General features: G+C 34.6%; 1 protein-coding gene across 4 annotated transcripts in view; it reads left to right on the top strand.

Moving 5' to 3' along the window:
* Nucleotides 1-13,517, top strand: part of ANO3 (anoctamin 3) — a 426,259-nt gene that overhangs the window by 254,085 nt on the left and 158,657 nt on the right. For 3 of the 4 annotated variants that reach the window (XM_079928244.1, XM_079928243.1, XM_079928246.1), the window contains exon 4: nucleotides 4,093-4,211. The exons of the other annotated variant lie outside the window; for it this stretch is intronic. In XM_079928244.1, the coding sequence (XP_079784370.1) occupies nucleotides 4,093-4,211 (119 nt within the window). The remainder of the gene's footprint in view (nucleotides 1-4,092; nucleotides 4,212-13,517) is intronic. 4 annotated transcript variants of the gene reach the window in all.

The raw sequence follows: 13,517 nt of genomic DNA, 5'->3' as shown, positions 1-13,517 counted from the left end.
ATAACCCACTTCTTTTTTCATTTGTAAATATTTTGTTGCCTCAAAGTTTCCAAAACCATCATCTGTCCAATACTACAAGAAGCAATGTTACATAGTAGCTGGGGATGTAAGGTTTAGAGCCAGATTTCCTGGACTCTAATTCTGCCATACACTAAATGTGATATCCTAGGTAACTGCCTAAATTTCCTCATGCTAATGGAGGCTGGTAACAATACCTTTAAAGGATTTAGTAAAATATTATGTGAAAAATGGCACCCTTCCCATTGCTCAAGCCAAAAACGTTAGGATTATTGTTGAAGTCTCTCTTTCATACACCATGACCAATAGAATTCTGTTAGTTTTCCCTTAAAAATATATTCTCAATCTGATCATTTCTCAGTCTTGCTACTACCCTGATGCAAACCACATCCTCTCTCCCTGATTGTTGCAATAGCTCCTGACTAGTCTCTTTGCCTTTGCCATTGGCCCCTTCAACCTATCTTCATCTCAGCAATCAGAGTAATTTTGTTAAAATCTAAGAGAGATGATGTCATCCTCTGCTCAAATTCATCCAGTGGCACTCTGTTTAACTCAGGATGAAAACCAAAATCTTTCTAATGGCCCCAATCCTGATGTGCTCCCACTTCCTCCATTACCACTCTACAGGATATTCTGCCACCCTCGCCCTTGCTCACTCCTCACTGCCACACTGATCTCCTTGTCTGTGAACAGACAAGGAAAGCATGCTCCCACCTCAGGGCCTTTGCATTTGTTGTACCCTTTTCCTGTGATGATATTACCAATTGGCATTTTTGCTCCAATTTTACCTCAGGGAAGCCATTCTTAAAGAATTTTATTTAAAATTGCAAATTTCTGCCCTTCCCATACTCTTTATCTCCCTGCCCTTTATATTTCTTTATTGACGACATGACCTTCTAATATGTAAGTGGTATATTTGTTCTTTCCTTAATTTCATCACTGTCGACTTCATGAAGGTAAAGATTTTTGTTCATTGTGGTTCCTACTGTATCCTCAACCTGGAATAGTCCCTGGTACACTGCACGGCAGAACTCAATATATTAATTTAATGAATGAAGGATACCTGATACATTAAGTAATTATTAGCTATCCATGTTAAAAATCATTAGCTGTAAGTAATACTGTGTATAAAGTTAGTGTGAGAAAAAAATCAAGTATTTTAAAAAAGAACACAAACAACTTTAAGAACTTTCTATATTCAGGAATAATACATACTAAGTCACTAAGGATAGAGATTTCTAGTTTCTAAGCTGAGGAACATTGTATGAACATTGTGAAAGACAGTGGTACCATTTACATTATGAGGACAGGAGTTTGCAATCTTCATAGCAGTAAAAAAAAAAAAAAGAAAACTATTGTTATATAACAGAAGAATCCTTTTGTGTAATGTCAAGGAAAATGACAATAAGAAAGATAAATATATCTACATTCCTAACAATAAAAGGGAATTTAAAATTATATCATTTAGGATCAAGATTTTCCAAAATAAGTACATTTTTTCCTTCTTCTTTTAATTAACTCATCTACTAATGATCAAGCTGTACTGGACTCTGTAGTAAATTAAAAAAACAAATAATTAAGAGAACATGGCCCTAGGAGAATTTTTTCTAAATTCAGAAGAATAAAAGGAGCCATTCAAAGAAAAAATGCAAGGAAGGAAAAGACGAAGAGAGAGGACAAGGGAAGAAGAGAGGGAAAAGAAAAGAAAAGAGGGAGAAAAAGGGGGAAAATATGATGCAGTTTGGAAGAGAAAAATGAGCAGTTCTAGTTGGGGCCTTGGGGCAAGAAGGAACAGAAGAAGATTTGAAAAGTTTTTGTGAAATTTGTGGCATTTGGCACGTCTTTTAAAACTGAGCTTTCCTCCAGCAAGATGATGATGTAGGTATGTTCTTATTCCAGGAATGTCTGTGTCATAAGAATTAAAGACAAAGAAAAGAAAGAAAGTCAAACTAAATGACATTTTAAAACCTCTGCATAAAAATTAAATTGTGAGTGGAATAAGATTTAAATGAGTGAAAAACTTCTATAAATTTTATTTACTGTGTTCCATGGGAAATGAAATGCATTAATTAACATAAATGGAATTTTATCTTTTATAAACATTAAATTAGTAATCAAATAACTTTTAAAGTTTGAGGACTCTGAGAACTTCTTCAAAAATCTCTGGTTTACAGATGAAGAAATAGATTCTCAGGGAAAGGAAATTACTTGGTTAGGACATGGCAGATTTAGGATGAGAAATGATGGTCTTGTGACCCACAGGCCAGTGCACTCTCCTCAATAGCATATGCCGTTTACCTATTGCTGTTTACACTTTTTACTTTCTCCATCTAGACCATTCTTCCTCCACTTTACCTGTGTGACTTACTGCCTCACCTCATCGGGTCTTTACTCAAATGTTACTACAATCCTCTGTACTAAAATAACATCTGTTCTCTCCACCTTGTACACCTGCATCTTTCCTCCTTACTGTATTTTTCTCCAATGCACTGACCACAAAGCATACCTAATATTTTATGTATTTTTGGTTGTTGCTTATTGTTTTTTCTTCTCTTACTTGAATCTTCCATGAAGGCAGGGTTCTGTTTCCTGCTATATGTCCTAAAAGAATATCTGGCATATCATAGGTGTTTAATAAATAATTGTTAAATAAATGAAATGTAATCTAGGGAAACATTATAGTATTGATATATTCACAAACATCAGCTTCAGAGTCAATCTGGATGTTTTTGATGCACCCCCTACTGGTTTAGTGATTTTGCCATGCTACTTAATTTCCATATGCCTTAGTTTATTTATTATTAAGGGTAGGTAAAAATCGTACACACTTCATAGAGTTGTTATAAGGATTAAAGGAAATTATATGTGTAAAGTTTTGGGCTCTTAATATGTGCTCAGCAAATGTTAACCATCAATCAGTGATAGCTATTATTAATAGCTGTAGGTATAACTCAAATGCCTAGAGCATTTTAACATAATTGGTAATTAATTATATCCTAAGATGTACTGTGATCTGTTCCTTCTTAGTTCATACCACTGCTAATAACCTGATACTGCTAGCTGTGCATCACATTCCATATGTTATAACAGATTTTAAGCATTACTAATAAAAGAAACTAATGCATGTAGTGTAAACAAAATTATTTTATTTTGTTATAATGCTAAGTCACACAACTGAACTCTTGAAAACACTATATATAGTTGTCTGTGTCAAAATTCGTTGTTGATAAGTATGAACATATTGAATAAAATAATTCCAAAACATTTTAATTTATTTGAAAAGACTAAATATTTAAGAATCTTTTTGAATTTGAAGAGATACTTGTATCACCTGGAACACAAATCCTAACCACCATGGATATTTCCTATTTTATACTCTTTTACATTGATTATAGCTTGCTCGTTATTCTTATAAGTTCTTACATGTGATTTATGTTTGTGGTTTACCCTTTCTGATTATTCCAGTGGTAATTGCCATATTTCAATATTCTTCCTCCTTTTTTGATGTTGTGGTTTCATTTCAATCTCCTAATATTTTTTAAATCTTTCTTGTAAAGTTTGTTAGCTTTTCTTCTATGATTTCTCAGACTTCTTACTCTCTTCAAATTCACATTTATAAAACTGCAAATTTTTAAAAAATAAATGACCAAAATCAATAGTTTTTTTTAATTAAGCAAATAAATGCTTAAAATTTGCTTTAAAAACAAATTTCTATTGAATTTGAATTCTGTTCTATTGAATTCTTGCAAATATCTCGATCTTCAAGTTCAAAAGAAATGATGTGTCCAATGGCGTTTGCATGACTCTAATTTTGTTTTCAAAAAGTTTAAGTACATTATATAACAGAGATGCATTTAATTTTTTTGCAAGTTACTGGAGTGTTGACATTAATCCAATAACAGGCAAGAGTCCTTGTTACTACCATTTTTTGCTTATTTATTAGATGCATGGGTCATATGAAAATTATACCTGGTTACCTTGGGAAAACATGAAAAAACAGAGCTTAGTATATTTAAAGAGAGAGAAAAGGAAAAAGGATAAAAATGGATGTAATTTTCTCTTTCTCTTTTCTAGCCCTAGGAAAAGATAAGGATTACACGGATGAATCAGAACATGCTAATTATGACCGATCTCGCCTCATTAAAGACTTTGTCCCCCAAAATAATTCTGAACCCAAGCCCAGATTGCCTAAGGTAATGCAAACTAAACAATCAGTAAGTCATTTGAAGACTCTAACTTCTAAATCCATTCAGTTCTTTTCAATTTTAATCGATATTGTGCTGGAGAGAATAAGAGGCCACACAGGTTAATATATATCTTAATGACTTAAAATTGAAAAGTTATGTGTAGACATCGTATTCATTTATACTATCAAACAGAATTATACATTCTGAAACATGAAATTATTCAGTAATATTTTCTTTAGAGGCTTATTCCTTCATGTTTCTTGTTTTTTGAATGGCACCATGTTTTAATGAGAACATGGATTTTAGTAACAAGTGGACAAAGATTTGAATTACAGTTCCAGTACTTATAGTTGTGGTAACTTGGCAGGTTAATTAAGCTCATTTAGCCTTGTTTTCATCATCTGTAGAATTAGAATCATGTGGTCTAGTTGACAAAATTTTTTGTTTTTCTTTCAGTTTTATTGAAATATAATTGACACAGCACTTTATAAGTTTAAGGTGTACAGTATAATTTTTTTACTTACATACATCATGAAATGATTACCAGAATAAGTTCAGTGAACATCCATTGTCTCATATAGATGCAAAATCAAACAAAGAGAAATATATATATATATTTTTCTTTTAATAAGAACTCTTAGAATTTACTCTCTTAACAGCTTTCATATACGGCATACAGCAGCGTTCATCACAGTTATCATGTTTTATCCTTACATCCCTAGTACTTAATTATCTTATAACTGGAAGTTTTTACCTTGTAACTGCCTTCATCCAATTCCCCCTCACCCACTCCCCACCTCTATTAACTATAAATCTGATCTCTTTTTCTATGAGATTCTTTGTTTTTAAAGTATGACTGACCTACAACATGATGTTGGTTTCTATTACACAACAGTGATTTGGTATTTTTATACGTTTCAAAATGATCACCATGATAAGTCTAGTTATGATATGTCACCTTATAAAGATATTACATACTTATTGACTATATTCCCCACACTGTATATTTCATACCCATGACTCATTTATTTTGCAACTGGAAGTTTGTACCTCTTAATCTCCCTCACTTATTTCTTTCCTCCCCTCATCCCCTTCCTGTCTGGCAACCACCTGTTTGTTCTATCTATAGCTCTGTTTCTGTTTTATATTTGTTCATTTGTTTTGTTTTTTAGATTCCACATATAAGTGAAATCATACAGTATTTTTCTTTCTCTGTCTGACTTATTTCACTAAGCATAATACCCTCTAGGTCCATCCATGTTGTCACAAATGGCAAGATTTCATTCTTCTTATGGTTAAGTAGTATTCCATATAATATATATACCACATCTTCATTATCCATTCATCTATTGATAGGCATGTAGGTTGCTTCCACATCTTGGCAATTGTAAATAAGGGTGCAATGAACATAGGGGTGCATATATCTTTTCTAATTAGTGTTTTTGTTTTCTTCAGGCAAATACCCAGGAGTGGTATTGCTGTATCATATGGCAGTTCGATTTTAAATTTTTTGAGGAGTCTCCATACTGTTTTCCCATAGTAGCTGTACCAGTTTACATTTCCAATAAAAGTGCACAAGTGTCCCCTTATCCCCACATTCTTGCCAACACTTGTTATTTGTTGTCTTTTTGCTAACAGCCATTCTGACATGTGTGAGGTGATATCTCATTGTCATTTTGATCTGCATTTCCCTGATAACTACTGATGCTGAGTATCTTTTCATGTACCTGTTGGCAATCTGTATGTCTTCTTTGGAAAAATGTCTATTCAAATCCTCTGCCCATTTTTTAATAGGATTTTTTTGTTTTTTTGATATGAGTTCTTTATGTATTTTGGATATTAACCACTTATTGGAAATATTGTTTGCAAATGTCTTCTCTCATTCAGTAGGTGGCCTTTTTATTTTGTTGATAGTTTATTTTACTGTGCAAAAGCTTTTTAATATAATGTAGTCCCATTTGTTTATTTTTTATTTTGTTTCCCTTGCCTAAGGAGACATATTCAGAAAATATTGTTGAGACTGATGTCAAAGAACATACTGCCTATATTTTGTCCTAGAAGTTTCATGGCTTCAGGTCTTACATTTAAGTCTTTAATTCATTTTAATTTATTTTTGTGCATGGTGTGAGAAAGCAGTCCAGTTTAATTTTTTTGCATGTAGTTGTCCAGTTTTCCCAACATCATTTATTGGAGAGACTGTCTTTTCCCATTGTATATTCTTGTATCCTTTGTCACAGAATCATTGCCCATACAAGTGTGGGTTAATTACTGGGCTGTCTATTCTGTTCCATTGATCTGTGTGTCTGTTTTTGTGCCAGTACCATACTGTTTTGATTATTTTAGCTTTGTAGTATAGTTTGAAATCACATAGCATGATAACTCCAGCTTTTCTTTCTCAAGATTGTTTTTGGCTATTTGGGGTCTTTTATGTTTCCATACAGATTTTAGAATTATTTATTCTAGTTCTGTGAAAAATGCCATTGATATTTTGATAGGGGTTGCATTGAATCCATAGAATGCCTTGATTAGTATGGTCATTTTTTTTTTTTTTTTTTTTTTTTTTGTGGTACACGAGCCTCTCACTGTTGTGGCCTCTCCCATTGTGGAACACAGGCTCCGGACGTGCAGGCTCAGTGGCCATGGCTCACGGGCCCAGCCGCTCCGCGGCACGTGGGATCCTCCCGGACCGGGGTACAAACCCGTGTCCCCCGCATCAGCAGGCGGACTCTCAACCACTGCGCCACCAGGGAAGCTCTATGGTCATTTTAACAATATTAATTCTTTCAATCCATGAGCATTGTATAACTTTCCATCTGTTTGTGTGGCCTTCAATTACTTTCATCAGTGTCAGTTTTACAATTATAAGCCTTTTACACTGTTAGGTAGATTTATTCCTAGGTGTTTTATTCTTTTTGATGCAGTTGTAAATGTGATTTTTTTAAAATTTCTCTTTCTGGTAGTTTGTTGTTAGTGTATAGAAATGCAACATATTTCCATATATTAATTTTGTATCCTGCAACTTTTCAGAATTCATTGATGAGTTCTAGTAGTTTTTTTGGGTGGTATCTTTAGGATTTTCTATGTACAGTATCATATCACCTGCAAATATTGGTAGTTTTACTTCTTCCTTTCCAATTTGGATTCCGTTTATTTATTTTTATTTTCTGATTGCTGCAGCTAGGACTTCCAATACTACGTTGAATAAAAGTGGTGAGAATGAGCAGCCTTGTCTTGTCCCTGATCTTAGAATCAATGCTTTCGGCTTTTCATTGTTGAGTATGATGTTAGCTGTAGGTTTGTCATATATATTGAAGTATGTTCCCTCTATACCCATTTTGGTGGGAGGTTTTATTTTTTATTCTTATTCTTTTAGTAGATTTATTTATTTATTTATTTTTGGCTGCATTGGGTCTTCATTGCTGTGTGCGGGCATTCTCTAGTTGCGGCAAGTGGGGGCTACTCTTCGTTGTGGTGTGCAGGCTTCTCATTGCGGTGGCTTCTCTTGTTGCGGAGCACAGGCTCTAGGCGCGTGGGCTTCAGTAGTTGTGACATGCGGGCTCAGTAGTTGTGGCTCCTGGACTCTAGAACACAGGCTCAGTACTTGTGGTGCATGGGCTTAGTTGCTCTGCGGCATGTGGAATCTTCCTAGACCAGGGCTCGAACCCATGTTCCCCGCATTGGCAGGCAGCTTCTTAACCACTGTACCACCAGCAAGTCCCTGGTAGGAGTTTTTATCATAAATGGATGTTGAATTTTGTTGAAAGCTTTTGCTGAATCTATGGAGCTGATCATATGATTTTTATTTTTCAGTTTGTTAATGTGGTATATCACATTGATTGGTTTACAGATATTGAACTATATGGAAGGTTTTTATAACAACTTGGAGGTTGAGAACACCTCATTGAAACTATAGTTCATCAGCAAATGAGTCCCTGGGTTGGGGTTTCGTTTTAAAAATCCCTGGCTCCAGCAATCCCACCATTCCTAAAATTCTCTTGCGGATTCTTCAAAGCATCTGAATATGGTCATCCAGCACCGAATACCATCCCCTTTTGATACTTTTCAATAGAAATTCTGACTCAGTCCAAGCTCACTTTTTAAAAATTGCTTCTTATTGATTAAAGTGGGAATGACTTTGTAAAAGAAATTTGGATATTAAATGCAATTTAACCCAAGGAATGACTTAGCTTTTGGTTATCACTGCATGGACAATAGCCAATAATCACTTCCCTGAAAATATCTTTTTCTGTGATGTTTGATTTAGTTTGACCTGGATTAATTTTTCAAATCCCTTCATTAGTCACCATCAATGTGTTAGTGAAGAAATATGGCACAATTTAAACATTACTCTTATAATGATTCTGAACTGTAGTAAGTAGATACAGAAATAAATGTTTGTGTGAGGTTTATTCATTCCTCTTTGGTTTGGTTTTGTTAAAGTGGGTTTACAATTTTATGCTGATAATACTTAGGTTATCTTCACAGATCAGGAGTTTCTCTCTCTCTGTTTACTTCATCTGCCTCCCTATGTCTCTCTCATTGGCATAGGAGAGTCTCTCCTATCTGTAAAGCATTGTTTCAAGAGACCTGAGCCTGAGACAAATTATAAGAAAAGTTGAGAAAAAGCAGATGTTGTTCCTTAAGGTACTTATTGCACCAGTGAATGGGAAGACAAACACGATATGTTTCACATAATTAGAAAATGAACTAAGATTAAGTAAAATTTGTGTTATCAGCTTCTCTAAAATTTAGCACATGCCACCAATGATACCCGCCACTTCATTTCTGCTCAACAGTAGCCATTTCCCAAATCTTGCTTTGACTGACTTGAACTTTAGAATAGTAAAGTTAAGAAGAAATAGTTAAACCTGCATGCATGTTTTGTTTTTGACAGAAAAATAAGAGAATAATGTGTGATGATGGTAACATACCACAGCTGTTCAATCCAAGAAATCCTAGCCTAATGTCCTGTTAGTCTTACTGCACTTCTATTCAAATTTGAAAATGTAATGCATCACTTAGATGCTTTTGGATTCACTCTTTTAGTGTCTATATAAATATGTCCACTTTTATCCATTTCATAGGTTAGGGTGCAGCACAAATCCAATTTGCACAAATGGTTCTATTCCAAAAAAAAAAAAAAAGATATTTAAAATCCATTTAACTAGGCTACCTGCTTGCAAAGCTTACCTATAAGTGAAGGGCAAAATAATCTTAGATATAGTCTTTATGTACATTTATCAGAGAGAACCTCAAAAAAGCAATGACCTATATATCTATTGTTTGACCTAGTATCTGGATAACCTTCAATTTATAACTTTGCTGACCTTCCTCTTATTCCATCCCATCATTAAATGATACGCATATATATATGTGTACACACATTTATATGTGTGTGTATTTTAAGGTTTGGCTTATGAAATTGACAATGTTCATTCACTTGTGACCTACAAAATGGCAACTTTCATATAGTTTAAATTAGCATGTATTAATCTGTATGTATCTAATTGCATACCTGATTATCTGTGCCTCACATTATTTGCTTGGGATAATTGTACTGGTTGCAACCTGTCCCATGCATATTATACAATGTAACTGATATTTTGTTTCTTCACAATAGTTATTTGGTTACATTTTAGAGATGACCTTTTAGAGATGACAAAGCAATTTTATAAAGAGTCAACAGGAAGGGAGCAAAGACTCACAGAGGAAAATAACTCCTAATGTAAACTACATTGTAAGTAATGCAAGTATTGCATTACAGAAAACAAATACAGCTTTCTAATAAGATTTGTCATCAGCTATAAACTAGGTTCTAGGAGATAACTCCATATCTATCAAAGTAGTATCTTACATTGAAATTATGAAGAAACTCTGTTGAATTTATCAACAGTATAAACAAACAAATATAGAAATGCATCTGACTAGAGTACTGGGCATTGTGTAGATAGACTTTACATCTGCTTGAGAATTTCGTTTATCAGTCATTGTGCAAAATTTCCTTAATGATCTCGAATCAGTGTGGTGAATTTTATTTTGATCATATATCCACTGCTTATGATAATTTTATAAGCCAAATATTTACAAGACACTACTGTTTGCTCTAAAATTGAACTCAGATCAATGAATTATCTTTAGAATATTTTGCTTCAAATCATTAACTTTTAGCACATATCATTTATACTAAAATTGTTTAATATTTTAGAGATTAAACTCATCTGTGATGCTGATATCTAATATGATGAAGTGATATTGATAAATTAATAGGACATTTTTCATTTATTTGGAACCCACTGTGAGTAAAGTTTGACACTATAGGACAGAGAACAGAGAAAGATGGCAAACACGGACAGGTCTTGATTTCCATGTAATATAGTTCAGGAGGTGGGCATACATATACATGGAAAAAGCTAAGAGGCTCTAGAAATTAGAGATGATACTAAATATGGGGTAAGTTTAGATTTATTTAGCCTCAAGCTTTATAGTAAAAGCCATATTTAAGTATCTCATGGACATTGCAGTAGATAGAAAAATTGGCCACAGCCCTTCTCTCTTCCCTATATCTACTTTGTTTTCAATGAGACTTCGCAGGTCCTCCCATCCAAGAGTTTGACTGTCAGACTGGCCTTGGGCCTTGCTTTGACCGATAGATGGCTGCAGAAGTGACAATGTGCCAGTGCTGAACCTTGAACTCGAAAGACCTTGCATTCCCATTATTCCTCTTGGGCCTCTTCCTCTACCATTTGAATAAGTCAGAGCTATCCTGCAGGAAGATAAGGCCATGTGGACCAGAGCCTAGTGAGTCCAGTTGCCCCAACTGAGACAGAGATGTGAGAAAATCCAGTGGCAAAGACCAGGAAACTCAGACCCATAAGAAGGTCTAGCTGAGACCAGAAGAACTGCACAACTGGACCCAAGCTATTCACAGAATCATGAGCTAAATAAAAATTATTTGGGGATGGTTTATTTCTCAGCAATAGATAATGGAGACAGCCATAAATGTTAGAGAATATCATATTTGCTGATACCAATGATTGTTAATATATAGTGAATTCTTCATCACAAGAATGGGAAGATTTGCAAAATTGTCCCTGAGTTCATTCCACAGATACTCATATTATCCATTTAACTCTATAGATCCCAAATATATTTTAAATGTCATAACCTAAATTGCATAAAATCTAGGCATCTAAAACTTTCTGAAATTATCTTTTTTAAAACTCTATTTACAAAAGTAGTTTTTTATACCTTTAAATAAGTGCAGAATTCCAAGATTACCTTCAGTTGAACCATATGTGTATCATTAGCAGTGTCCCAAACACCCATTAAAATTGGTGAAGAACTAACTTTTTTAAAGGCAAGTTTATTTCCTTTCTAGCATTTTGACAAAAAGGTTCTGTAACACATGTGTGGACAAGAAAACTGAGGAAGCAAATGTATAATGTAATGTGAGAAAAGGAACAATTCTATGAATTCATAGACTGGAGCTCCTTAGCTGACTGCAAGCAAGTCAGAGAGAGGGATGGTTTTTAAGATAGTTTGGATATATATTGCCTTTCTCTGTCTCATTAGTATAGATACCACTGTGAATAACACTTGAAGATAAGGTCCTATAACCAACTGGATGGTACTGAGAAACAAAATCCCTCTCTCCATCAAGGAGTCATGTCCTACATACCAGCTGAGGCTTCTAGATGTGGACAGGGAATGTCTATAATTAATCTAGGTTAAAAGGAGCAAAACTGTGAAGCAAAATCCATGGCTTGTGTACTAGACATTAATGAAGAGTTTGCTGCTGCTACTGTCCCTCAGGATGCCCAAAATAACTACAGATGTGCTAATAATGTCTGGGAATATAAATCTATACTCCAAATTACAGTGACTTCTCGACATTGGGTATCAAGTCAGGAAAGAGGTCATAGACCAGGAAAATCTTGATATGGATATTTTAGCAGCTCATTAAATTTAAATCACAAGGCTATTCAATTTGACTGTGTCAACTGGAATTGGTAGATGGTGTTCATCTTTAACTAAACTGGTAACAGGAATAATTTTCTCTTAAGAATGGATACACAGATCATGTGATGGCAAAGGTGCAGGGAGATGGCCTCTGTAGTCTTCTACAGTGCTCCTTTCACATGGGCATTGGCAACTGTTTAATTTGGCTCAGTGGTTCTTTGCCTCCAAATCACATACATATACTGATATTCTGAACTTGCATACTTTTTCCCAGCAAATGTAAGATAACGTTAACTTAAACTACAAGATAAATGACTAAACTTGGCCCTATATGGCTGCTTCAATTGACAGAATTATACGTGAAATTAAATACTATTTATTTGCATTTACTGAGATAGTTTCTAAAGAAAACGTTAATATCTCCCTAACTTAGGACCTGAAATAATACTTTCATATTTATATTTGATAATTTCACTGTGGGAAATGGTACCCTAAATATTTAATTTTTATATAAACATGGGACATCCAGCAAATCATCTTGGTTGCTTAATCTTTTTAGCTAGTGTTTTAAATTTATCTTCTTGCCTAGTAGTAAGAAGACTCCTTTTTAAGCAGCCAAAAGGATACCTGGTCTTGTCTACAAAATCTTTGATACTGAGGAAGGCATATCTTCCCTGTAGCCATAGGAGGCAACTCCCTCCCTGGTACCATTTAATTGCCTACCGTGACCATCAGAAGCCCTCCCTAGAAAATGTTCTACACTAGCTAATTGCTAGTGTGTGTTTTCCCAAAGATTTAGCATAAGATTTTCCAGAATCACTCCACATTATCTATGGATTGCTTAAACCCAAATGTGTGTGCATGTGTGTATTATGATAAAAGTAGCATTTCAAATTGTAAAGAAATACTGATCTTAAAAATAATGTGCAGGGCTTCCCTGGTGGCGCAGTGGTTGGGAGTCCACCCGCCGATGCAGGGGACACGGGTTCGTGCCCCGGTCCGGGAATATACCACATGCCGCGGAGCGGCTGGGCCCGTGAGCCATGGCTGCTGAGCCTGTGCGTCCAGAGCCTGTGCTCCGCAAAGGGAGAGGCCACAACAGTGAGAGGCCCGCGTACTGCAAAAAAAAAAATAATAATAATAATAATGTGCAAATGTTCTTACAATAACTGATCAATAATTTGGTAGGAGTTAAAATGTTTTCAGATGCCTACCTCACATCTTACACCAAAATGAACTGAAGATAGTTAATCAATTCAAAATTAATATGTAAAAATAAAATTAGCATTTTTTTCTAATCACAAGCTAGAAGAATGTCATTTCTAAATGACTTGTCTACACCAACAATAAAAT

The sequence above is a fragment of the Stenella coeruleoalba genome (assembly GCF_951394435.1).
Source record: "Stenella coeruleoalba genome assembly, chromosome: 8".
Lineage (NCBI taxonomy): Eukaryota > Metazoa > Chordata > Mammalia > Artiodactyla > Delphinidae > Stenella > Stenella coeruleoalba.
The sequence above is the reverse complement of the archived record's forward strand: the minus strand, read 5'-3'. Positions and strand labels throughout refer to the sequence as shown.